This window comes from Cryptomeria japonica, chromosome 1 (genome assembly GCF_030272615.1).
Source record: "Cryptomeria japonica chromosome 1, Sugi_1.0, whole genome shotgun sequence".
Lineage (NCBI taxonomy): Eukaryota > Viridiplantae > Streptophyta > Pinopsida > Cupressales > Cupressaceae > Cryptomeria > Cryptomeria japonica.
Window position 1 is genome coordinate 337,749,743 of NC_081405.1, and position 27,487 is coordinate 337,777,229.

A 27,487-nucleotide genomic window follows, 5' to 3' on the forward strand; every position below is an offset into this window, starting at 1 on the left:
TTACGCAATATACATCCACACATTGCACTCCTTGTCAAAGCATAACTTCAAAAGATGTTGGATGCTAGATTCATAAAACCAATAGACTATCCTGAATGGGTATCCAATGTTGTACCTATCAGCAAACCTATTGGGGGCATCCGCATTTGCACTGATTTCTGAGATTTGAGTAAAGCCTTCCCTAAGGATGATTTCCTACTCCCTAACATAGACATGCTTGTGGACCTAACAATGAGACATGAAATATTATCATTTATGGACAGATTTTTTTGATATAATCATATTAGGATTGCGGAGGAAGACCAACACAAAATGACATTCACAACACCATGGGGCACCTTTTGTTATCAAGTCATGCCTTTTGGTCTCAAGAACACGGGAGCTACATGCCAATGAGAAATGACAAAAAAATTCCATGAAATTTTGCACAAAATCATGGAGAATTATGTGGATGATCTTCTAGGAAAATCCAAGACAAGACATGAGCACATCCCTATCCTAAGGCAAATTTTTGAGAGATTGGAAAAATATAAACTGTGCCTCAATCCCAAGAAATGCATCTTTGGTATCACATCAAGTAAATTGTTAGGCTTCATTGTTTCAAGCAGAGGCATAGAGGTTGATCCTACAAAGGTGAAAGCTATCATGGAAATGCCTCCCCCAAAGACCCTTGGACATCTACGCAGCCTCCAAGGGAAGCTCCAATCCATCAGATGCTTCATCTCATAGCTTGCAGACAAATGTCACCCATTTGCGCACCTATTATGCAAAGATACCAAATTCAAATGGGACTGCCTGTGTTAGAAGGCTTTCGAGAAACTCAAGGAATATCTTGCATCACCTCTAGTTCTTATGCCTCATATTCCAGCACAACCACTTCTTTTGTACATATCAGCTACTATAGTGGTGTGTAGGAGAAAAAGTGACACTAAGCAAACATGCCCTAATCTCACTTTCAATCACACATTTGTGGAATACGAAAGAGCCTAGAGGTATCACACAATTGGCTACTTCCTTTTGTGGAAGAGAGAGCCACGGGATACCTATTAGGATTTCTATTCCTTTGTTGCAATTGAAAGATGAAATGATGCAAGTTCAATCCCTAACCCCAAAGTGCAAGTATGAACTAATAACAAGATTACAGAATTGAACTTAAATGATGGAAAGTTGTAAACACAAGGACAAGAAAAGAATGTAAATGTGTACCTAGTGTTAAAATATGAATGAAAATGTTCAGGACAGGGGCACAGGCGCCACTGTCCTGATTTTGCCCCTGAAACTGCTCCGGAAACTACTGTTTTGCACTCTGGAAAAGCTGTCAAAAATGCTGAAAATACTGTCTGTCAGGAGGACCAGGGCACCCAGCGCCCCTGTCCTGGTAGGACCAGGGTGCCCCACGCCCCTGTCCTAGTCTTTTGCTTTGAGATTTGGTGTGTTGTTTGGTCTCCGTCTGCTTCTTCCGGATTTGTAACTTGCGGCGTCATCCGAGTCCCGAAACTTGCACTTATATCTGAAAAGGTGTTTGGGCGGCTATATAGGGTTTTGCCTTAGTCAAACCCCCACTTCGGTGATTTCCACCTCCACGAATAGCCAAGTTGTATTGTAAAATGTATTGTGTGTGCAGACCTAGTGTGTGTGCAAGGTCCTTAAATGCAAGAAAGCAAACTAGAGCAACCTAGAAAGTAAACCCTAATTGCTTGTAAATGATAATGTGAATGCTCTAAATCAAGATGCAAAGTGATCTAAAGCATGAATAAAGGATATATTGAAGCTTATGCAAAGACATGAAAACAACATGAAATCATACCCAACCCTCAAGGGAGGAGTACAAGCCAATCTTCAGTCAGTAATCTCCTATTGTTCTTCAATGTCTTCTAAGCCCTAAATGGATGAATGAAATTGATAAATGCTTGATAGAAGGATGTTGAATGTTGTTGAAGTCTTCAAAGATCTGCTCTTTCGCTGCATAGAAGGTCCCTCAAAGCCAAAAATCTGGATCCTTTCAAATGAAGAAAGAGAGCTCTTATGTATGAAACCCTAGGTCTTAATTTCAACTTTAGGCTGACTTAGAGATTGAATCTCTCGCCAATTTCTTGGGGTTAAGCTTTATTTTATGATTGGATCGCGCTCCTAAAATTTTGGGAAAAATGTCCGGGACCATGTTGCACTCCGGGCGCCATGGTCCCGACAACTTTTCACCAAATTTTCAGGGCCATCGGATATGATGATTTTAGAGCGAATCCCGAAGTTACAATTGATTTCAAGATGTTTTGACCCCCGAAATCAAGCCCCAAGTTCAAAATAGGACCTAATCAGGGTTTTTGGTTAAATGATGTATTGGAGGAATAAATTGAAAGGGGCACACTTTAATGAAAGGGCCCAACGTTATGATGTAGGAGATGATAAAATAGGACCTTAGACCTAATTAATTTAATTAATTAAGTGCTAAAGGGGAAATGCAATGCAAAATACAAAATGCACCAAGGCGGGTGCTAAACTAGGTGTGAAATTGTACCACCCTAGCAAGTGCGTACAATTTACGACGCTACATTTAGCCCCCACTTTAGCGGTCATATGAACACTACGTGCATATGCAAGCTAAAGTACAGAAAAGTAAACATTATTTGAAAAAGGATATATCCATAAGTCTGTCGAACGAAGCCCCCAGCGGTATCTACAGTACACAGTTAGGAACCGCACCCTACAAAACACACGTTAGATCACAAAATCACCTAATGCTTACTAAGGAAGGTGATGAAAATTCGAGGGTAGCTATATGCCCCCCCCTGTTTCTGCTTGCTAATTTTAGTGAGTTGAAACAGGGTATCATGTTTACCACTTCGAATTGTTAAAGAAAATTGATGACAAATGCTCACAAGAAGATTTGATATGAGATCAAAAACTAATGGAGAATCATTTGGTAAGAAAGAGGACTAAATCTCAATTCCAACACAACAAAGAGTGTGAGGATTTGAGAGTTCTCTAACACAAGATGAAGGATGTAAATGGAAACAAAATGCAAAGAGAAGAAAAGAAAGGAAAAAAAAAGCATGAATACACACATTGGTGATCCATGAGAAGAATAGTGAGAGAGAAAACATGGACTTCTCGCCCCTAGATCTTGTCTAGGTGATCCATGAGAAAAAGGACATGGAAAACTAGCCCCTAGAGTCTGTCTAGGTGATCCATGTAAGGGAGGAGAGTGAGAAAGTCTAGCCTTATGCTGCTAGTTCCACTCCACCTCGTGCATGTGTGTGTAAGGGAGGTTAGAAGCACCTCATAGGAGTCTATGCCCGAGTATGCTACAACCTGTATATGTATAGTACAAAAGCGTGACATCTCGCTCTAAGAGTCTGTGCTCTGGTTCCGAGAATAATCACCTTGTATAAAAGAAAAAAATGGAGACATCTCGCTCTAAGAGTCTGTGCTCTGGTTCCGAGAATGACCCATTGCTCAAAAAGTGTAATTTTTATGTCATAAGTAAAGTAGAACAAGGATACCTACCTTTATTACAAAAGAAGATACCCAAAAAATGCAACAATGTCATAGATCCAAGCAAGAGAGTTTTGCACTCTTTAAGCAAGGATAAGATAGTTGAAAAGGGATGTCTTGTAATATGTGTAAAGGAGATTCTTAGAGGAGAAGAGATCTTTGTACAAAAAGACACCTATCCCCGAGAGGGCAAATATAACATCTTCTAGAATAAGACAAAGAAGAGAATAAGAATGCAATACTTCCTTCTTTTGCAAGGTGAAAATGATTCTTAATGAAGGATGACGCTCTTTTTAACCCAATTAGGAGAGTGAATTCGTTATGGATGTATTTTACCAAGTGCAAAAGAGGTTGTAGTCAAGGACTTACACCTCTTGTAAGAGAGAATCCTTGAACAAACAACAACAAATGCGTACAAGGCATAACATCAAGTAATAAAGTCCACACCATCCACAAAATAGGAAAAAGTGGATCCTTAGATAAAAATAAGGAAAGATCATTGCCTCCCAAGGATAAGGACAATGAGAAGGACTTACACAATCTTCTAGGGAGAGATTTGGACATAAGCAAAAGAAGAGATGTATGAAATCACTCTTGTCCCCATAGGAACAAGAAAATTAGGCTATTATGTTGCTTCAAAAAATATGATTGCACTTGAAATTGTACCATCATGAATGACAATGAGCCCCCAGTAAATGAGCTACCAATGTCACATAATGATGAGCAACATAATAGCCATTAATGTTATTTAAAGACATGATAGATTGAATGAGGTATTTGAATATGACATGCTAAATGCTCAACTATAAATGAGATCAAAAACATGTATAAAATGATAAAAATTGAAGAAGAAAAGTCACATGAAATCTTAGAAGAGGGATGAGTGTAATTTATTAGAGCCTTATCCCTAGAGGAAAGGACTTTATGATGAATAGGAGATAAAGATTCATAAGTGGATTTAGAAATTTGAGGGGATTCATAAAGAGATTTGTTCATTGCCAAGATTTCCTTATGAGGGGAATGAGAGTTGATAGAAGTAGAAGATGATTTAGTTGAAGTGAGATCATCATCACTACTAAATATAGCATTCACATTGAGAGATGGTCTTTTAGATGCTTTGGTGCGTTTGCAGGGATTATAGTCAAGTCCAAAGGCATAATTGTGAAAATTAGTCTCTAGAGGAACCTTCATCCCTTGTTCATGAGCACCACAACCATTTCCATGATACCCATGCTTAGCAAAAATGCGAAAACCACGACCATAACGATCAGCCATTTCAGGAAGAGAAGGTGGTTTTTCATAAGACAAAGAATCAAACTCTTCATAATTAGAGGTGTGAGGAGAAGAAGTTTGAGAAGCAGCCACAAAATTATTGCTCATAGGTTTAGGTAAGATTGATTGATTTTTAGTTTCTTCCTTCTTTTTAACTTTAAACTCTCTAGGAGGAACCCTATACTCACCTACAAAGGTGGGATTAAAATCAAGAGATCCCCAATCGTCATCTGCGAGAACCTTCTCAGGATCAAAAGCCTTTTCATGCGTATATTCAAGTTGAGAAGGATCTTCTTCAGGAGCTTCAGACTCATCCAAAGAATTTTGATTATCAGAGGGTAAGGATTCATCCATAGGTATCTTGCTCAAAGAGTCATTACTAGAAGAGGAAGGCTTAGATGTTTGCAAACAAGCTTGGAGATTAGTGTCACCTATCAAGGTATATGTCTTATTGTTATAAATGAATTTAACTTGTCTATGCAATGTAGAGGGGACAGCTTGCATACTGTGAATCCAAGGCCTCCCTAATAACAAGTTGTATGTTAGATTTCCTGACATAACATGGATAGGAGTAAGCAAAGTAACCGGTCCCACTGTGACGGGAAAGGTGATAATACCTAATGAAGACTTAGCCACATTATCAAAGCCTCGAATGGGACGAGAGTCAGGCTCAATAAGGGATGTATCCACATTCATCTTATGCAATAGATTAATGCTACACACATTAAGGCCAGAGCCATTATCTACCAATGTTCGTCTTATAGCAGTGTCATTTATGATAACCACAATCATCAAGGGATCATATTGATGTTGAATTTCACTAGTAGGCAACTCATCTTGGGTAAACACAATTTGAGCTTTAGGATTCATCACAGAGTTAACCAAAGACACTATATTACTAGATGTATTAGGTGGAGGAACATTCAAATCTTTCAAGGCATCTTGTAACATTCCATGATGAGCAGAAGAAGTTTGGATCAAATCCCAAAGGGATATCTTAGCAGGGGTAGTTTTAAGTTGTTCTATGAGATCATAGTCCTTACTAAGCATTTGTGAAATACGTGGAGCTTGCGGAAGAATTGGTTGGGAAGGAGGAAGTGAAGTTGGGATAACTGGAGGAGGATTGGGTTGCCTATTGTTTCTTGTGTTATAGGTATGGGCAACCGCATGATAACTCTCTCTAGTCAATTTCTTAGCATACTCATAAGGGCTCTTAGAGGAATAACCTCCTTGCACAGTAATAACAAGTTTCTTAGGAGTGCAAAAAGAATCATTAGCATAACTACCTTGAACCACTAAGATAGGCTTATTTAAAGGTTGAGAATTTTGAGAAGGACAAGCACCTTGGACAGTGAAGAGAGGTTTGTTAGGTGTCTCATTCACATGTATCAAATTGATTGAGGATGGTTTAGAGGAATGAACAAAAGTATTGGAAGAATTATTGATAGTCTTCTCTTGCACTAAAATCTTATCACGGATCAAATCAATTTTAGGAGAGAGACAAGGGATAGGCATTGATGTTCTAGTAGGAAGAGTAATACTAGGAAAGGTCATGTCATCCTCTATCAAAGGATCTACATGGGGAATAAACTCTCTAGGAGAAGGATCAACATTACTCTCTAAAGTCTCACTTTTGAGAGGGAGACCTTTGAAAGAAATGTTAACCATCTTGCTTTGAACTAGGGTTTCCTTATGAATAGAACCAAGTTGAGGAGAGGGAGATGCTTTATTTTTAGAGGGAGAATAATTGAGATTCAAGGAAGGGGAGAAACTATCAAGGGAGTTTCCAATCTTGATTTCATCCCCTTTGGCTAGGCGTAGAGAATAATCTATACCTTCTTCTAATGGTTCATCCCAAATAGTGAGGTTGTTGAAAGGAATGTTTGAAGTATTGTCAATTTCGGGAGAGGAGATAACATTGTTTATTAATTCCTCATCCTTAGGAGGGAGAGCATCAATAGATGTGTTAAACTCATCCTCTTTCCTCAAAATATTTTCAGTATGATCTTTAGGGGAGAGAGAATTAAGGAAATTGCTTATTATTTCATCTTCTTTCTCTAAGGGATGCTTATGGGTAAGACCAACTTTAGGAGAAGGGTAAGCATTTATCATTAATTCATCATCTCTAGTGGGAATTTTGTTGGAAAAGGAAAGGCCATCACTAGGAAATGTAGGGATAATGTCATCTTCTTGCACAAAAGGATCCTCATGAAGGGAGTGTTTTTTAGGAGACACAAAGGCATCAAGGGCATCATTCAACAAAGCATGATCATATCTATTAAAAGGTTTATCTTTTGATTCAAAAGGAGATATCTCTTCATAGAGGGGATCATTGAAAACAACCATGTTACTAGATTTAGTGGAAGAGCTGATAGGAATGTACCCTTGAGAGGAATCATTCGACTTATCTTTCTCATCACAATGAAATGGCATAGTAACAATGTTTATGAGTTTTTGGTAAAATGAAGGTTTGGTATATTTAGGTTTCAAAAACTCATCTAAAGCTTCATCTAACTCATAATCATCACAAATATGAACATCTTGCAAATAAAAATCTGACATTTTGAAATTGCATAAAATTTAAACACACAATGCAAAGAAACACACTTTTTTTTTTTTTTTTTTTTTCTTTTTAATGAAAATGAAATGAAAACACACTAAATCTAGATCTAGATCTAACAAATGCAATGCAAGAGGAAGCAATGATAGATTCACGTCGGGTTCACCAAAATGTGTAGGAGAAAAAGTGACACTAAGCAAACATGCCCTAATCTCACTTTCAATCACACATTTGTGGAATACGAAAGAGCCTAGAGGTATCACACAATTGGCTACTTCTTTTTGTGGAAGAGAGAGCCACGGGATACCTATTAGGATTTCTATTCCTTTGTTGCAATTGAAAGATGAAATGATGCAAGTTCAATCCCTAACCCCAAAGTGCAAGTATGAACTAATAACAAGATTACAAAATTGAACTTAAATGATGGAAAGTTGTAAACACAAGGACAAGACAAGAATGTAAACATGTACCTGGTGTTAAAATATGAATGAAAATGTTTGGGACAGGGGCACGGGCGCCACTGTCCTGATTCTGCCCCTGAAACTGCTCCAGAAACTGCTGTTTTGCACTCTAGAAAAGCTGTCAAAAATGCTGAAAATGTTGTTTGTCAGGAAGACCAGGGCGCCCAGCGCCCCTGTCCCAGGGACCAGGGTGCCCAGAACCCCTGTCCTAGAAGGACCAGGGTGCCTCACGCCCCTGTCCTGGTCTTTTGCTTTGAGATTTGGTGTGTTGTTTGGTCTCCGTCTGCTTCTTCCGGATCTGTAACTTGCGGCATCGTCTGAGTCCCGAAACCTGCACTTATATCTGAAAAGGTGTTTGGGCGGCTATATAGGGTTTTGCCTTAGTCAAACCCCTGCTTCGGTGATTTCCACCTCCATGAATAGCCAAGTTGTATTGTAAAATGTATTGTGTGTGCAGACCTAGTGTGTGTGCAAGGTCCTTAAATGCAAGAAAGCAAACTAGAGCAACCTAGAAAGTAAACCCTAATTGCTTGTAAATGATAATGTGAATTCTCTAAATCAAGATGCAAAGTGATCTAAAGCATGAATAAAGGATATATTGAAGCTTATGCAAAGACATGAAAACAACATGAAATCATACCCAACCCTCAAGGGAGGAGTACAAGCCAATCTTCAGTCGGTAATCTCCTATTGTTCTTCAATGTCTTCCAAGCCCTAAATGGATGAATGAAATTGATAAATGCTTGATAGAAGGATGTTGAATGTTGTTGAAGTCTTCAAAGATATGCTCTTTCACTGCATAGAAGGTCCCTCAAAGCCAAAAATCTGGATCCTTTTAAATGAAGAAAGAGAGCTCTTATGTATGAAACCCTAGGTCTTAATTTCAACTTTAGGCCGACTTAGAGATTGAATCTCCTGCCAATTTCTTGGGGTTAAGATTTATTTTATGATTGGATCGCGCTCCTAAAATTTTGGGAAAAATGTCCGGGACCATGTTGCACTCTGGGCGCCATGGTCCCGACAACTTTTCACCAAATTTTCAGGGCCATCGGATATGATGATTTTAGAGTGAATCCCAAAGGTACAGCTGATTTCGAGATGTTTTGACCCCCGAAATCAAGCCCCCAAGTTCAAAATAGGACCTAATCAGGGTTTTTGGTTAAATGATGTATTGGAGGAATAAATTGAAAGGGGCACACTTTAATGAAAGGGCCCAACGTTATGATGTAGGAGATGATAAAATAGGACCTTAGACCTAATTAATTTAATTAATTAAGTGCTAAAGGGGAAATGCAATGCAAAATACAAAATGCGCCAAGGCGGGTGCTAAACTAGGTGTGAAATTGTACCACCCTAGCAAGTGTGTACAATTTACGACGCTACAAGTGGCATTAGGGGTATTATTGGTATAGACAAATGATTAGGGAAAGGAGCATGCTATATACTATATCAGTCGCACATTAGTAGGGCATGAACTTAATTATACCCCTATTGAAAGAGCATACTTAGCACTTTCTTCAACACATAAAAGTTCCAACACTACATGCTTAACAATAAAATGAAATTGATTGCTAAGATCGGTCCTCTCAAGTACCTCTTGTCAAAGGCTACTCTCACTAGCAGAACTGCTAAATGGGTCATGTTGTTAAGCGAATTTGACATCGAATATGTGGAAGGAAATCAAAGGACAAGTAATAGAAAACCAGCTAGCCAATGCTCTGCTTCCAAGTGATCACCCAATCCTCATAAAATTTCCAGATGAATTCATAATGACTGTCACTGCATCCTCCACATGGTAGTTATACTTTGATGGATCTTGCACCCAAAACACATCGGGGGTAGGTATATTGTTGATCACACCCCAAGGAGATTGCATCCCTAAATCATACAAGATAGCCTTTGCATGCACTAACAACATTGCAGAATATGAAGCATTAATCATTAGACTACATTTGGCTATCCAATGGAAGATATTGGAATTACATGTCTATGGTGATTCCCAACTTGTCATTCAACAAGTCAATGACGAGTATCAAACAAAATATGACAAGCTTCTTCCTTATCACAGTATGGTTGAGGACCTCAAGCAATATTTTACATCAATCAAGTTTGATCAGATTCCACATACAAACAACAAAGTTGCAGATGCAATGTCCACTATTGGTTCCCTCCTTCGGGTGTCGGCATATAGTCAGAAATGTGAGTTTTTGGTCAAGCAATTTTTTCATAGCGGCATATGATCTACTAGAGTCTAAAATGGTGTGCGTACTCATTGTTCCCAAATCCCCTTGGTATCAAGAGACCTTCGCTTACCTCAGAGATAACACCATTCCCCCACACCTCACTAAAACCCAACAACAAACCTTTATCCATTGATGTGCCTGTTATACTATCCTTGGCGACACCCTATTCAAAAGGCATTTCAATGGTTCCCTCCTAAGGTGTCCATACAAACAAGAGGCTGGATGGGAACTACGTGAAGTGCATGAAGGTATCTGTGGGGAACACTCAAGTGGCCTCACTTTAGCTAAAAAACTCTTGTGAACAGGATACTACTGGCCTATAATGGAAGTAGATGTATACAATTATATGAAGAAATGTATCCCTTGCTAGAAGCATGGTGACAAGATCCACGCTCCATCACAAGTTCTACAACCTTTTATCACACCTTGGCCCTTCTCATAGTGGGGGCTCGATGTCATTGGGAAAATCCACCCTGCATCCTCCAATGGTCATAAATTCATCATCACCACCACTGAATACTTCACCAAATGGGTGGAGGCTATCCCTCTTACCTTTACCACTGGTAAATAGATTTCTAAATTCTTTCTGAACTATTTAATCTGTCGATATGGAATCCCCAAGATCATCATCACAGATAATGGTAGACCTTTCAAAAATCAGGATGTTAAAGATCTTTGTCATAAGTTTGATATCCAACATCACTTCTCCACTCCCTATTACCCGCAAGGTAACAGTCAAGTTGAGGCCTCTAATAAGACTTTAATCAAAATTCTTAAAAAGACAGTCAATGAAGTTGGCCATGCACCTCCAACTCCATCCTGCTCTCTGGGCTTACCGCACCTCCATTCGCACACCCACAGGTGCCACTCCATATTCCCTCATCTTTGGCTCTAAATTTGTCCTCCCTCTTGAGATAGAGATCCCCTCCCTAAGGGTGTCACTGTAGAATATCCTCCTACATGAGGAATATAGAGTTGCCAGGCCACAAAAGCTAGATTTGCTAGACAAAAGGTGCCTCAAGGCCTTAAACCATTTTCAGGTGTATCAGAATCACTTACGCTTGGGTTACAACAAGAAAGTCAGAACCCAGGAATTTGAAGTTGGTGATTTTGTCCTTATGGAAAATTAGATAAACCTTTAAGAAAGAGAGAAGAAAGGCAAGTTTGAGCCTAATTGGCTTGGACAATATGTGATCACAATAAAGTATGGCTCAAGGGCATATCAGTTGGCTACTCCTGAAGGAGATCCCTTGGATGAGCCTATGAACATCATGCACCTGAAGAGATTCTATGCCTAGTCCTCAGAAGGTCACCAATTGTCTTAAAATCTCAAAAATTAAAATTAAAAAAAAAAAAAGAAAGAAAAATTCAAAAAAAATCAAAAAATAAAGAAAAATACAAAAAAATGAAAAAGGAAAAAGTAAAGAAGAATAATCGTCCATCACTTAAAACCACTTTGTGATGCTATGGGAAATTACCTTGGTGAAAACATGCGTGCAAGCATCAAGGTAAATAATCTGGATCCATCATCTATCAGGTCAGGCTCACCCACACCACTCACCCATAAGATATCTATGTTTGCTGCCATCCGACCCTTCTACCATAGCATTTATCATTCGCCTACTCAGCCACACCCGATAAAATGATCACTCACATGATGATGAGTCTTTTCCTGAATCATGAATAAGGATCACCCCATCAAACTGAGCTTTTAGCCTGTTAAACTGAGCTTTATCCCATCACACTAAGCTTTTCCCCGCATCCTGAGTTTGTGCCTCCATGTGAGCTTCATCAAGTCTTCGTGCCAATCCTACATCTGCAAGTTAGTCCTCATGGTCATCTGGTAAATTGCCTAGTCAATCTTATCCACCTTATCCTTTGATCTTGGGATGAATCCTTCCCTCGCCTGGTAGTTTAATCTTTTATCCTAATCCTAGTCCTGGCAAGAGATGACAGTTGGTCATGTGTGAGTGACTTGTTTGATTTTTCGGATTTTCATTTTCAACTTGCATCTTTTTCCCTACAACTGATCCTATCTACAACTGCTCAGATTCTCCATATCCTGGTACGTTTATGATGGGTGTATACTAGGGCATGTTTTCATGATATGGCATGTTTGGGATTTCTCTTGTACGAACTAGAGACCTGGTGTTAGTGTTTGTCAACACTTACTTTGTTGTGTACAAGGGATATTTGTGTGTTTGAGGGTTTCCTTGCACGTACCCACAACTTTGTATTAGTGTTCTTCAACACTTGCATAGCTGTGTGTAGGGAGTTCTCGCTTGTTTGTGAGTTAGTCCATGCCTTGGGTTTCTCATGGCATCCTGGTTCCTATAATCATTGGTGCGGGTTACCTAGGGAAATATCAAACTAGGTTGGCTCTCCACATCTTTTGTGCACAATTCCCCCCACTATCATTACCATTTTGCATTATCATTGAGTCCTCAATTCTCCCTATCTAGCATTCCCATGGAGTCTTCAATTTCCCCCCTATTCTTCTATCCTACTCAAGGTCATTGTATTATGATTGGCATATTCACAAATAAATTTTGCATTATTCATATAGGTGCATTATTCATTTTTAGATATTGCATTAATCTTTTGTTTTTAAGGTTGCATCTCAAAATTTTGTTACGTCAATCATTTTTTAGCCATCATTGACGTTACATTCCAAATTTTGTTGCATTATTATTTTTTATTCTGTATGGTGTGCCTATCACCTAGTTTGTATCCAAATTTTGTTACACTTCTCATTTCATAGGTGTAAATGTTCATTTCATTATAGATTTCGTTACATAACCATTTTAGATTAATCCATTAAATCACTTTATGCATTCTCAAATCATCAGAAAAATCCCACAATAATACATCATACATATACATATGTATCATAAAATACCAAAAACATATGCATCCACATAGACAACCATCCTACATCCATCAAAGTGTCAGTGATTTATCATAAACACATGCATGAGTATCCATCCTGCATCCATCAATGTTTCAGTAGCACATCATAAGTATAAGTATCTTGCATCACAAATGGGTCAACACAATACATCATCAATGCATCACATCATAAAATAATAAAAAATGTCCATAATAAAGTACATGCATGCATAAACTGCCACCAAATCATATATATATCTCAAAAAATGAGTATGACAGTCATGGTATAATGGTTGCCTTGAAGGGTCAAAAATAATGCATAAGTCATATGGGGCTATCTCTCCCCTCCTATCTCCCCAGCCTTCTCCTCATCACCTCCTCCTCCTTTGGATCCTTCTGCTCCCCCTCTCCTAGGTGGTCTGAAACCCATTGATCCACCTATCTGTTGGATCTATGTAGGATGCTAGCTATGGGTCATGCGGGAGCATACACTCTCAATGTATGATGCTTCTCTCTGATCTGATGGTACCACTCCATGGTATAAACCTCTATAATATGCAGCCTCTCATCCTACTCTCTCCACCCTCTCCTGATGTTGCATCATGTCAGAATACATCTGTTCAAGCCCTGCGGGGACCAACATCTGTCATGTTGTGTCCCCCCCGTAGGCGAGTAACATCTGCCTCTAATCTCTATTCCCTTTCTCAGAGCCTCTCCATCTCCTCATCTTTTTGTTGTAAGGTTCTCTACAACTCCCCAATAATAGTCCCCATCCTTGCCTCCTCCAACATCCTCTCTACCTCCTCTCCCTTCCTTTGCAAATCATCCACCTTTGTCCTGGTTGTTTGTAGGCTCTCTGTCAAATCACCAATCTCCCATTGTAGCCTCTCCACCTCTACCTGCAAACTCTCCCTCCTTGCCCTCTCCACCTATATATCATCCTCAAGTGAGTGTAACCTCGCTCTAGCCGCATCCCTCTCCTGCAAAACCCTGTCAAAATATGCCTAGGATACTCCCCCTCTGACCTCTACTCCTGTACCCTGTGCTTTTATATCTAAAATCTCCATCAGCATTGCCTCATCCTCTCCACCACCTCCCTCCCCTGCTTCCTGTCCTATTATTGTCATCACCTATACCTGTGTTAGCATGACCACCTCTGGCTCTCTCCCTCATACCACTACCCCCTCCTCTACCTCATGACACCCCTGCCTCCTCCTGCCAAAATCTTGTCTCTAGGAGCATCCTTTTCCCCTCTGACTATATTGTTTACAGCCAGCTAGAACTCATCATCCTCTAATACTCTGGGAATGGTCACATGCACTGGTAGGTGTGCCTCCCATCAGCTTATGTATCCTCCCATCATCCCTGGATCCTCCCCTACACCCCTCTACTCGTCCCAAACCAGATAGGTCATCATCTATAAACTGGTCCTCCTCTCCAGTGGACTCACCGTTTGTCCCTATCTCACCTCCCAAGTAGTCTGAGGATAGAGTGATATGTCTCCTACTATATCTTGTATCTAGCCAAACTGTTGAGCCACCCTATATGGTGCGCAGTACTCCATCACATATATAGACCACCCAAAAAAACCATATCTCTACGCCTGCCCAATGCAACTGCCAGTATCCCCTCTATCTCTCACTGTCTAAAAATTTATGTGATGTAAATTCCATGAGCTCATAAAAAATGTAGCACCAAAACCCGATAGCTCATATCCGTGTATAATGCAAAAGGCCCCTGTATCTATCAATGTAAGGTTGTTGGGCTCACCTGTCCTATACACCAAGTGGCAAAGTCACTGCAATGTGCTCCCACGCCCATACATGTAGTAAGGTAACCCTTGCAGATAGACTAGCATAATCCTTTTATATGGTGAGATGCATATCATGATATAGCTGAGCAAGCATCGTTGCTCCCCAGGCATACTCCGCATAGTCCTGTACCATATAATATACACATTGGCTCCATTCGATAGGAAATCCATGCCCTCCCAGATCAGGCATCACTTGTCTGCTCAAAAACCCACAAATCACAAGAAACAGGCAAGGAATGTGTGGATCTCCATCGCTCTCCCTAGATGCATCTGGATTCTATCCATCATAGGCAGTGCCTCATACTCACAAATCTCTCAAAGATAAGTTTTTTGCATCTAGTTGGTACTCGAGAATCACATCGTGAATGGGGATCTTCAATATCCTCCATACATCTAATAATGTCATTGTTGCCTCTCCTGTAGGTAGATGGAAGGAACAAGTCCTACTATCCCACTGCTCTACTAGTGCAGTCATCATGGTAGTATGCGCTCTGATCCTTGGCCATCGGCTTACAGAATGCAATCCTACCATGACCAGTATCTCCAGCTTGTCCACCGTCAACTTCCTGTAGAGCCTCATAGTTGTTGGCCAGTGCTCCCTCGATGCCAATGGCCCTAACTCTACCTACATCCACGCAAACCACTTCATTATCCCTTACCATTCTTCTTAACCCTCCCCTTATTCTATTCTCAAGGCATTCATGATCCCCGTTAAGACATTTCCCATACCCATACTTATCAAAATTCTTTCATTTATACCTCCCTAGCGCTCGCACCAAAACTGTACCGCTCGTGCTATACCATAGGCGCACATGTTGAACCCCTTTGATCTTGGACCCAGCCCCAATCAACGCGGGTTCTCGCGTCGCGTGCCCCCTTTTTCCCCCTTAGATCAAACCATAAAATAGACTAGTGTGGGTGCTCGCACCAAGCACGTTTTCCCACCCCATAACCCTTTCTAAACCCTATTCCCCCACATGCATTGGTGCATTTTTGCCAACGCTCACAGTACCCCTAGAGGCACGTGCACTGAAACGATGATCAACTCGTCTGCCCTGTTAGACTTCAAGCCCTAATTCTAGCCCTAAAATCTACACTAAATCTATCAAATCACAAAGGAGGTTTGGGGTACGTATCAATGGACCATAATAGGTGGGCCTCTCATGACTGCAAACCCTCATGGTGCGGTGCTTGTGTGTTGGAATACGGTCCATCTCTTCTTCTGCTCTCTAAGCTTTGATATGCTCCAAAGCTTATTTGTGACAATGACCCTTCATTGGGCCCTATGGGGCTTATATGGCCCCCTCACATGCCCATCCCTTCATCTCTTTCCTTCTTCTATTTCTTTACGCATTTCCTTAATCATTCACTCGTCATTTTTCCTCCTTCCTTCTTCTTTCCAAGAATTTTCTGCTAATTTTTTCAAAAAAAAAAAAAATCAAAAAATTCTCGAGGGGGTATACATCACCTGTGCTTTGCATCAGGGCATCCTCTTTCTTCTATCTTTTACCCATCACCAAATTTTGGTCGTTGCGTAAAAGAGGGGGAAAATGTACACTTAAATTATTTATTTTAATTAATTTAACTCTCCCACATAATTAATTAATTTAGTTATGTTAATCCTTATTCTTCTCAATATTTATTAAATTTAATCTAATTAATATTGTCACTATAATCCAATGATTGATTTATTTAATAAATCAATTTCCCTTTATTCTTCTAAGGCATCCAAAATTAATTCTTCTTGAATCCCCTTTTAATTAATTAATCTTTGTGATTCCTACAAATCACCTTTTTCTAATCCATCATTAGCCTAATTAATTCTTCTAGAAACCCTCTTAATCCCACTTACCATTATTTCCTAATTTTTAATTACCTCCACTCATTATCTCTCCTATTCAAATCCTCCTACAAATCCCACTTGCTCTAATCCCACCTAATCCCTCTTCTAATATTTCTTCTAATGGGTTGCTAGTGGCTAATCCTCATGATTAGCCACAAAGTCAACTCCTTGTCCCCTCACTCAACTACTTTCCTTAAATGTTCTTCTCACATCTCTCTATTCAAAACCCCATCCAACTACCTTCCTTAAATGCTCTTTTCCTAGGTGAATGTGATATTTTCAAAAATCTCACATTCCTCTAGGTATGTATCCCTTCACCCAAGGAATTTTAATTCATTTTTATTCCTCCAATCCCCATGCTCCCTTTTTGAGAATTTTTAAATTCTCCTTCTCATCATCCAAGGAATATTTGTATTCCTTTTGTCTTCCCTAGGTGCATTGGGAAGCCTTCCCAATAAACCTTGAGGAGTGTGGAGACAAGAAATGCCTTTATGGCATATCTCTTGGACTCCACACTTGTCTTGTCAACCTCTCTTGATCCATGTGTGGGCTCACATGCAATCTTGGCCTTCCATCTTGGATCAATCCTAGCCCTCTATTTATTCTCCCCTTCTTCTATAAATTGGGGACTCCACTCCTTCATTTGACATCTCCAAGCTTTGTAAGTTCATGATGCCCTTTTGAGTGCAAGAAATCATCCAAACACCCAAACTATAGCCAAATCCACACTCATCCATCACTTAACAATTTATCTTTCACATCCATTCCATTCTTAATCCATCCATTTTATCATCCTCTCAATCATCTTGTGCACATTTGGAGAGCCAACCACACTTAATCAAGGAGAAAATCCAATTAGGTTGGAGAAGGGGCGCTACTTCAACCTCATCACACTCAATTTGAGGAACAAGTGAAGGTTTGTGAATGTATAATGATGTTTGTTGTGTTTATTTAAATGTTTTATGCAAATTTATATTCAAACTAACCATATTCCCTCACCACATCTTTCCCTTGGTTCAATAGGCACACCAAGAGCCAACAGTTCTAGATCTACTAGAGAGTTACCTATGGATTGGGTGACCCAGGTGGTCACATGAAGGAGATCAAGTCTAATGGACCAAGGGCAGTAGGTTCCAGAGTAGGAGGTTCCCCTATTTAAGCAGGTACAGATAGGAGTACCACAGGTTGAGCAGCCACCGGCTGAGGTACCATAGGTTGAGCAGCCATAGGCAGAGGAACCATGGTAGATCTTCATCAGGATGTCATTGCATCAGCAATAGGCTCAAATTAGTGACCTGCATGGTTAGGTTCAATAGCTAGAGGGTCGAGTGGCAAAGAGAGATTCTCAGATAGCCAAGCTAGAGGTCCAGGTGGCACAATTACAGGTTCAGGCACAGATGCACAGACGACCCAAGTATAGACACATGCATAGGCACAAATGACCTAGGTATAGGCACAGGCAAAGATGACGTAGGTACAAGCTTGGATGGCTTCTCTCATGGTAGAGAGAGGTGCAGCCAAGGATAGGTGCACCTTATATTACAGGACCTTATATTACACTGTTGTTCTTGTTGATTAGAGGGCTCCAAGATTTTCACATATGAGCAGGAGATCAAAACAAAGCTAGTTTGAGAGCCGAGGAGTGATAGGGCCCCTTCAAAGAGATCCCCCAGGTGAGGACCCAAGTACAGGGATATTAGTTGGTGTTACCAAACCTGCCGCATCAGGACAGAGTTTCACTCCACGTCCTAGTGGTCACACATATGGTACATTGATCCATTGATGTATACACCTTTTTGTGATGAGATATCGAGGATTCCCACAATGTATATTTTTTATGTATCTCAGATATTTTTGTGATATCATTGTACCCTGGACATTGATCTTTTTGATGAAATGATATGCAGTTGATTTAATTCATTCTATGTGATCTATGAGATTATGGATGCATTTTAATTGCTATATGATTATGTTGTGTAACTACTTTCATGATGTATGCTTTACTTTCTATATGGCTATATACTCTAGATGATGGATATACACCTCTCATATGGTAATGCAGTATTTACATGATGGATGAATTTATGTACTATGTGATGCATGTGCAATGAAATGTTTCCTATTTTATGATGCTTATATGATTTTATTTATGCATATTGATATGAGATGGATTCAATGCAATGCAATCATGATGCCACTTTACATGATTGATATTTATGCCAGGAATGATCGATTGTAAATGAATGATTGAATGATCTATATGACTGATGTCTTATTATGCCATGCTTATATGTGATGAACTGAACTGACTTATCATGCTGAATGGATCAATTAATTATTGTTGTTAATGTCCAATGTATTCAATCACTTAATAAGAGAGATAACACATGTTTTGAAGCTTTTGGCCTTGGAAAATATGAGCTCTTGTGATCCCATGCAAAATGAAATGCAATCTACTTTAAATATGCAAATACAAATGAAATGAAATGTTGCGATCGGACCAGTCATTTGGTCATTGCTTTTTGTCATCATTGAGGCTTTAAAATGTGGGAAGTGAGTGCAAACATCAATGGTATAATTGAACCATGATGACTTGAGCACTACTTTCCTAGGTTTTGATATTGCAAGTTAGCACAAGCATCAAGGTATAATTAAACCAAGATGACCTAAGTGTTGCTTGCATAAAACATGCGGTATTAACCATTCCTATATACAAATCTGAAATGTCCTCGATGATACTCTGATGATCATGTCCTGAGACAAACTTGCATATATTAACGATTAATTTTCAGACAATAGACAAGAAAATATCATGTTCCTTCCTTGTTCCTCTAGTCAAAGACATCCTTGAGTCACTCAAGAATGATGATAGCAAAAAATCAAGATACAAAAGTTGAACCATTCTTGTCCAAGTGTTAAAACCATTAGTCAAAAGATATCATCCATTGATATGTGTTTGTTATGTTTTTAGTTTGATACTTGATGGTTGATAATTTGATCTTGTGTTCAATGTTGGATGTGTCTTAGTTTTCTCTTGACGAGTGTTGCCTAATTGTTGTTCTATCTATTTGATTAAGCTCAATGATGGAAATTTTTGCCCCCAACTAGGTTCAGGATTTTGCCCCCATTCTAGAAACAAACTTTATTATGGTATATACAATGATCCAAACCATGGTGAGATGGCACTGCTTGATTATGTACAAAAGAATTTATTATGGATATGAACGGTGATGATGAAAATGAATGCAAGCGGAAGGATGCATGAACTAATAGACGGAAGAGCCAACTGACAAGTAGCGCTTGTTTCCAGGTTTTCACTACTTATTTTTATCAACCTTTTTCTTAATATTTGATTTTATTTTTTTTGGATTTTTTGCTTTTAGACATAAAAAAATTTCAGATGCATGTTATTGATGGGTTCCTAGAGCTAATCCCCATCTAGCATTGATAGCTAATAGGCTCCTGACCCAAATATTGTTGTGACAACAAACAGACCCAACCAGTTTGGTTTAAAGTTCCCTTTCTTTTCTGGATTTGACTGGATGCATGGATTTTCTTTTAGTACTAGTTCTCTAACTTGAAATGCTCTTGGTTTCACCTTGTGATTATAGCTTCGACACATTATTTGCTGATAAAATTTCAAATGATCAAAGGCATTTTGGCATTGTTCATGGATCAATTCTAGCTCTTGCAGTCTAGATACCCATTGTTCTTCATCTGGTATGAGGCCTTTTAATGATACGCGTAGAGAAGGTATCTCTACTTATATTGGTAGTATTTCTTATGATCCATAGATAAGAGAGAAAGGTGTGGCTCATGTGGGTGTGTGGATACTGGTACAGTTGGCCCATAGAACAGGGTTCAATTGAATATGCCAATCTCTGCCAGTATCTTTCACTGCCTTTTTTAGGATCTTCAAAATTATTTTGTTTTATGCTTCTTCTTGCCCATTCCCTTGTGGATAATAAGGTGTAGAGAATCTATGTTGGATCTAAAATTTCTCACAAAGCTCTTGTACATCCTAGTTCTTGAACGGTCACCCATTATCAATGATAATGGTCATGGGTATGCCATAGAGAAATATGATGTAGCTCAAGATAAATACAATAAATGTTTTTCTTGTGATATTTGTGAGAGGTGTTGCCTCAATCCATTTTGTAAAATATTTTGTAGCTACAATGATGAATTTGTGACTGTTGGATGAAGGAGGATTTATCTTTCCTACTAGATCAAGACCCCATTGGTAGAAAGGCCAAGATGTTGCCAAAACATGAATCTCTTGTGATGATGCATAAATTAAATTACCATGGATCTTGCATTGTTTGCACATTTTTTCTATCTAAAAAGAATCTCGTTCCATAGTTGGCCAATAATAGCCCAAACATATGAGTTTTTTCAAAAGAGTAAGACCACTTAAATGAGTGCCACAAATGTCATTATGAACTTTGTTTAAGGCCTTTTCAAATTCTTCTTGCTCAAGACATCTTAATAGAGTACCGTCCAGACCTTGTTTAAAAAGGGTATCCTTGACAAGAGTATAATGAGAGGATTGGCAAATGAAATTTTGATTTTGGTTCTTTGACAAGTCAGGGGGGAGGGTGTTATCTTTCAGGTATGTATAATTTTGGCCATAGCGGGAGAAATTATGCCCAACAAGGTGACAAATAATTTGGGAATTGGGACATTCATGGATAGGGTAAAACAACTCTTCCATAAGGAATTCGTAACGCTCTTGATTTCCTGTGTCTGAAGTAGAGAAGCAAGTGTTTCCATGGCGTATGCTTCTTTGTTGTCATTTCTTGGAATCTACTCAAAATTGATTTCTATAGAATACTTCTTGAAATCATCTACCATATTTTTATAAGGCATTAGTTTTTCATCCTTTATTTGATAATCATCATTAATTTGATTGATGACGAGCTGAGAGTCTCCAAAAACCTATAGTTGTGTGACATTCCATTCTATGACCATCTTGATTCTTGTGACCAAAGCTTCATATTTTGTTATATTGTTGGTGCATGGAAAACTCAATTTATATGCCTTTGGAATTGTGTGACCTTGTGGTGTGATGAATAAAATGCTTGCTCCTAATCCATGTTGGGTATATGAACCATCAAAGTACAACTATCCTATCTATTTGGTGATTGTGAAGATATCAGCATCTGGAAATTCAATGTTTAAGGGATGATCATCTTGAAGTGGTTCTTTTGCTAGCTAGTCTGCAATGACTTGTCCCTTGATAGCTTTTCTGTCCACATATTTGATTTCAAATTCACTCAGAATCATGACCCATTTTGCTAGTCTTCTTGTTAATGTTGCCTTGTTGAGGAAATACTTTAATGGATCTATTTTAGCAATCAATTTGATTGAGTGAGAGATTAGATAGTGTCACAATTTTTGAGAAGCGAAAAGTACTCCTAAGCATGTTTTTTCTATTGGTGATAATTTAGCTCGTATCCCACTAATGTTTTGTTGATGTAGTAGATAGCTCATTATTTTCCTTAATTATCCTGTTATGCGAGAAAAACTCCTAATGATACTTTTGTGGCTGACACATATAGTAACTTCCCCACATGCCTCCTAACTTCTAACCACCTAACTTAACCACCCCCTAACCTAACCCATTCCACCTAATCCTTGGTTTAACTAACCCTATACTATTGCACATCCTAATCTCTTTATTCTAACCTCCTATGGGTTGAAAATGCTCCCCTTGAGACACATGTCACTTTTTCCACGTCTCTTCCCTTGGACACTTGCCCTCTTACAAGAAAGGTTCCTTGACACTTGTCACCATAGAGATGGAAAGTGTCCCTCCCTCCAACCTCTTCTCCAACCTCCTCCAATTTGACCCTTGATATCTTCAGACTCAATATTAACCGTTGATTCCTGCCACCTCCCATTGGCCTTGGAAATCTTATAAATATCCCCCATTTTGGAGCACAATAAATCCCATCTCAAGTATTGTTATTAGAGGCATATATTCCATCTCAAACATTGTTATTATAGGCATACAATTTCTAGAATTCTAATTTATCATTGTAATCATTTATTGCATCTTAGATCTAGCTTAATTTGATCATCTTCTAGCTTTATTGCATCTATCATTTAGCATAATCATGCATATCATTAGCCTAATTACCTTCTTGGATCAATCTAGCTTAATCATGCATTCATCAATCTTGCACATCATATCATTTTAAATCCTTCATCTTGGTGTAGTCAAGTCACTAAGATTTCTCATCTAGATTTACGAGCAAATCCACACTCGCATCTCTTAGGAGACGATAGGTCGCTTTGCCATGGTTTATATTTTATTTGATTTTAATTTGCTAACCATGCTTGTAATGATCTATTGAGTGTTTGTGTTGCAGTTGCAGGTACCCTACTTCATACTCACGACATTTTGGTGCCCACTGTGGGGCCATAAATCTCATTTCTTGGCCTCTTGCATCTTCAAATCTTCAATCTCATGGATCTTTGGTCGTGCTATCTTTAGAATCTCGTATGAGTACCTTTTCAGTACCATACGAGTTTCTTTGTGCACTCGTATGGGTATGTGGGAATACTCATACTGTTGAGTGAGTAAACTCATACGAATTTATGTTTCTGTCTTTTCATAAACAGAGTTCATTTTAGGGTTTTTATGCTTAAATTTGGCTATTACTAATGCTAACCCTAGTTTGTTTGTGAGTTTTCTAGCAGCCTAACTGGTTTTCTGTAGAATGTTTATCCAAGATTACGCGGGCCAAAGAATCAATTACTCAAAATAACATGATTACTAATGTATTGGTTTTGCAAGTTGCCTAAGGAAACTCAACCAAAATTTTGTGTCTTCTTAAAGTTTTCTAGGCACACTTAATTTGTTAATGATAAATGAACAATCCTATTTTCTATGCTTGAGAAGTTGTCTAAAAGGTAGGAGAGTATGCTCTTGTCCATATGGACAATCAAAAATCCTGACCCTTGAAGCGCTTCTAGTTTGAGATTTGAATACCTTTAGCGGGCCTGTCATGGTGGGAAAAAGTAATCACCCTGTGAGAACGACCCAAGTGAGTACAGCTAGACCTAAGTTTTCTGAATCACTCTAAAAAATAGGCCTCTCGGGATTCAAGTCTCAGATGATTGGATTATTTGAGTTTTCTCTTTTGAGATCTCTCATATCAAACATTTTGTAGGGCCTCATGGTTTGAATCACGCTTGCATGACTACTTCTTGTTTTGGTACCTTGTTGGGCTATATGTCTAAATCGTGCTTGTGCAACTACACAGGGTAATTCCAAACAGAAATCCTTACTAGGAACCCTAAGATAGAAGCTACTCATTTCACCTCTGAAAGGTGGATAATCTTTGTGCAAGAGAGATAGTAACTCTCCCAAGACACTTGCCATATCATGCCCCCATTAGCATTTGGAGTCGGATAATATGGTGTTGAGAATCCATTGCATGAGACTCAGCGATCATATTCTAATTAGCTATTGACTATGTACCTAAGTTTTCAAGCAAAGGTTCTCTCTCTCAGCCAACTTCCTTAGGATTTAGCATGTTGTGCTTGAGGTCACTTATCATATTGAGTGTTTGTTGTGTTTTCATCCTTGGCATTGAAACTGAAACATCTAAAACTAGAAACCATAACCAAAATATCAAACATCATTGGTCAAAAATCTGTCAAAGTCAAAAATTGTCTCTGCTCTATCATAAGTCATATGAGTTTCCTAGTTTTCCATACGAGAAAGCTAGTTCATCGTTCTATTTAATCTAAATTGTCATAGGAGTCAGATCAGCAAAAGGTCTTTTTTATCAGTTATCGTATGGTTGTCTCTAAATTGTCATATGAGTCAGATCAGCAAAAGTTCTTTGTTATCAATTATCGTATGGTTGTCTCTAAATTGTCATATGGGATTCTTAGTTTGTCATATGGAACTATCTAAATTGTTGTATATAGCTTATTAAATTGTCGTACAAGATTCTGTCTTTGTCAATCTAGAGTTGTCTTATTGCATGTCTTTTCCAGATCTGTCATGTTTGCTTGGTCAATATACACTAAGCGTATACACCTAAAATCTATCATTTTGTGCTTAGGTTGTCTTCTTGGTTTTCTCAATTAAGTAATCTTCTATCAAAACCGATTATAGAACTAGACACCCCAAGATTTTGAAGTATTCATCTTCAACAGGTTCAAGATCTAACATCTCAAAGTGCATTATCACCTTCTTTGATAAAATGATCACTCGAAACATAGTTTCTCATCAGGATCTATCATCCTCTATCATGAAACTATAACGTTTTATCAAGATAAGCTCATCCCATATCATAGGATATATCATTCCTATTGGACTTGGTCTTATCAAAATCATCATCATTGTACTCCAACCAAAGATCGAAAAACTTGCAAACTTACAAATACTTGAATTATCTTTTCATGTCATATCACTCTATCATATTTATATTGACAGTTGGTCACTTATCGAAACACCTTTTAGACAATCAAATCCTTGCATAATATTCAACACACGTGTATGCCAATTTTAACTAGAGCACAGAGACGTAAGATCGCATAAATGAAAATAGAAACATTTGAAATGACTAAAGATCATAGGAACATGGCATACCAAAGAGAAATACAAGAAGAGGACATAACAGATCAACATATCAGATAAATCAAACAAGATCCTAAATTCGATAAATTTATGGAGAAAATATTGGAGGGAGAAAAAGAAAAATACTTCCTAATGTTAGCAAAATTTGGTGTTACACTCCCCCAATATTTTGATGTGAGCAATTTAGGACAAAGGAGAGTGACCCTTTCCATGATAATGAACAAGACGAGGAGAATTTTGGTCACAAAAAGGACAACACATCAATTCTTGATAACACAAGAACTAATGATGAAACTTCCATTCCCAAAAGGATGATGTAAAAATTCTCAACAATGCCAAATCTAATGAGGATACAAGAAATAGTCGGGATGATATCAGAAGAGATCAAGATTATAATAGAATGCAAACTCATGGTTATGCAAGGATAAATCATGTTGATAATTTTCTCATAGCTCTTACACAACAAATACGAACACTGCAAACACAGATTCAAGATATGTAGAGAGGAATTGTTAGAAGATACTCGCTTCAAGAAATATTTCCTTACCCATTCGACAAAAATCTAAACAAGATACCATTTCCTACAGGTTGTGAAACTCCTAGATATGATAAATATAATGGAAGCACTAATCCCCAAGATCATATAGGAGAATTTTGCATGATGAGTATGGAGTTTTCACATGAGTATACATACCTAATGAGATTATTTCCAAAGAGTTTAAGAGGACTATCTATGGAATGGTTTTCCAAACTTCCACCTGGAATTAGATCATTCATAGAATTGGTGGATAAGTTTGTTTCACAATACTCTTACAACATACAACATGAGGTCACAATGCTAGACCTATGTAATACTAAATAAAAGAGTGCAGAATCTTTCATGAAATTTTTACAAAGATGGAGATGGTTAGCTTCATGATATCCTCGTACGGTGCCCAAATATGATAAAATGGACATATTCATCGATAATCTAAATGGACAAATGAGCTATCATCTAAAAATGCAATGTCATCAAAATTTTGAAAAGATGATTGATAATGGAATCAGAATGGAGGAAGCTATGGTAATGAAGGGTGAGCTGAAGCTATACAAAGGAGTCCATCCTCCTAACAACAATGCTAACAACAACAATGATAAGCCCAAAATTCGGAAGAGAAATCGAAATGTCATCAATGATGGGATAAATGATAACAATAATATGAAACCAAAGCAACCAGTTTTCAATTCATCCAATCACTCAGCAGCGGCTCAACAAAACAACAATCACCAAAAATCAACTTTCAACAATTTCTTTCGAAGGAAATTTACAAACATTGGTGAACCACTTGGGTCAGCATTAAAGACGCTTGGTGCAGGAGCACCTAAAAGACCAAAGAACTCAATGAAGCCGTTAAAGACTTTTGAAGGTCATGGGAATGAAGAAACAATCAATTATGATGAATTGAGGCCCATTATGGCCTTTAATGATGAAAAATGTAATAAGTTTGTAATTTGTCCTTAAGGGCCTGGTAAGGACCTTAGGATCAACAAAAAGATGTAATAGGAATTTATGGTTTAGAAAGTTTAGAAAGGTTTAGGAAAGTTTAATAAAACATTTCAAGACCTTGAGTGTCAGTAGTTAGGAGTTTTTTATCAAATAATGTCATTTTCGATACTTGACAAATTTGAATATTTGAAAGGCAACGCCTGGGTAGTTTTGGGGGGAAATTAGTTTTTAGAGAGTTAAATAATTTAATTATGAGATGTAACCAATCTAAAGTAGTTTTTATAGTTAGGGGGAAGTTATTAAAGGTTTATGTAATGCTTTGTACGACAGATCATGCTGGTGTACAGACTGGGACAAGCAATAATAGCAAATTCTTGTTTTCTTGCAACTTTTTGGTATTTTGGCTTATGGTAACTTTGTCTTAAGTGTGTATTATAATTCCTAATGCATTTAAGAGAAATTTAACATCTTCTTTGTAGGGAAGATGCACTGATAATCCATTTGTCTCTGACTTTAGACCGGTTGCATTGACTATCATAACAGATTTATGTAATTTAGCATTTGATTTGGTTGATTTGCAATGAGAATGGTCATTTAATGAATGTAGAAGGCCTAATATTCATGGGATGGAACTCATATAACATTTATAATATAGTACTAATAGATTGATGTGCAGATTGGGTGGAGAACCGGGGTGATCACCAAAACAGTGAATGTAAAAGTGGAGAAAATGCTTGCTAAGGAGCAGTACTAGCAAATCTGCCTTAAGGAGATGTATATTTTATGATTGATAGTGTCAATAAATATCCTATTAAATTTTAATCCATCA

At 38.3% G+C, this 27,487-nt stretch overlaps 1 protein-coding gene across 1 annotated transcript in view; it reads right to left on the reverse strand.

Moving 5' to 3' along the window:
- Positions 1-15,392, reverse strand: part of LOC131043619 (disease resistance RPP13-like protein 4) — a 30,259-nt gene extending 14,867 nt beyond the window's left edge. Inside the window, exon 1 of the mRNA XM_059209962.1 lies at positions 15,245-15,392. Coding sequence (XP_059065945.1) covers positions 15,245-15,392 — 148 coding nt within the window. The remainder of the gene's footprint in view (positions 1-15,244) is intronic.
- Between the last annotated feature and the right edge of the window lie 12,095 nt (positions 15,393-27,487).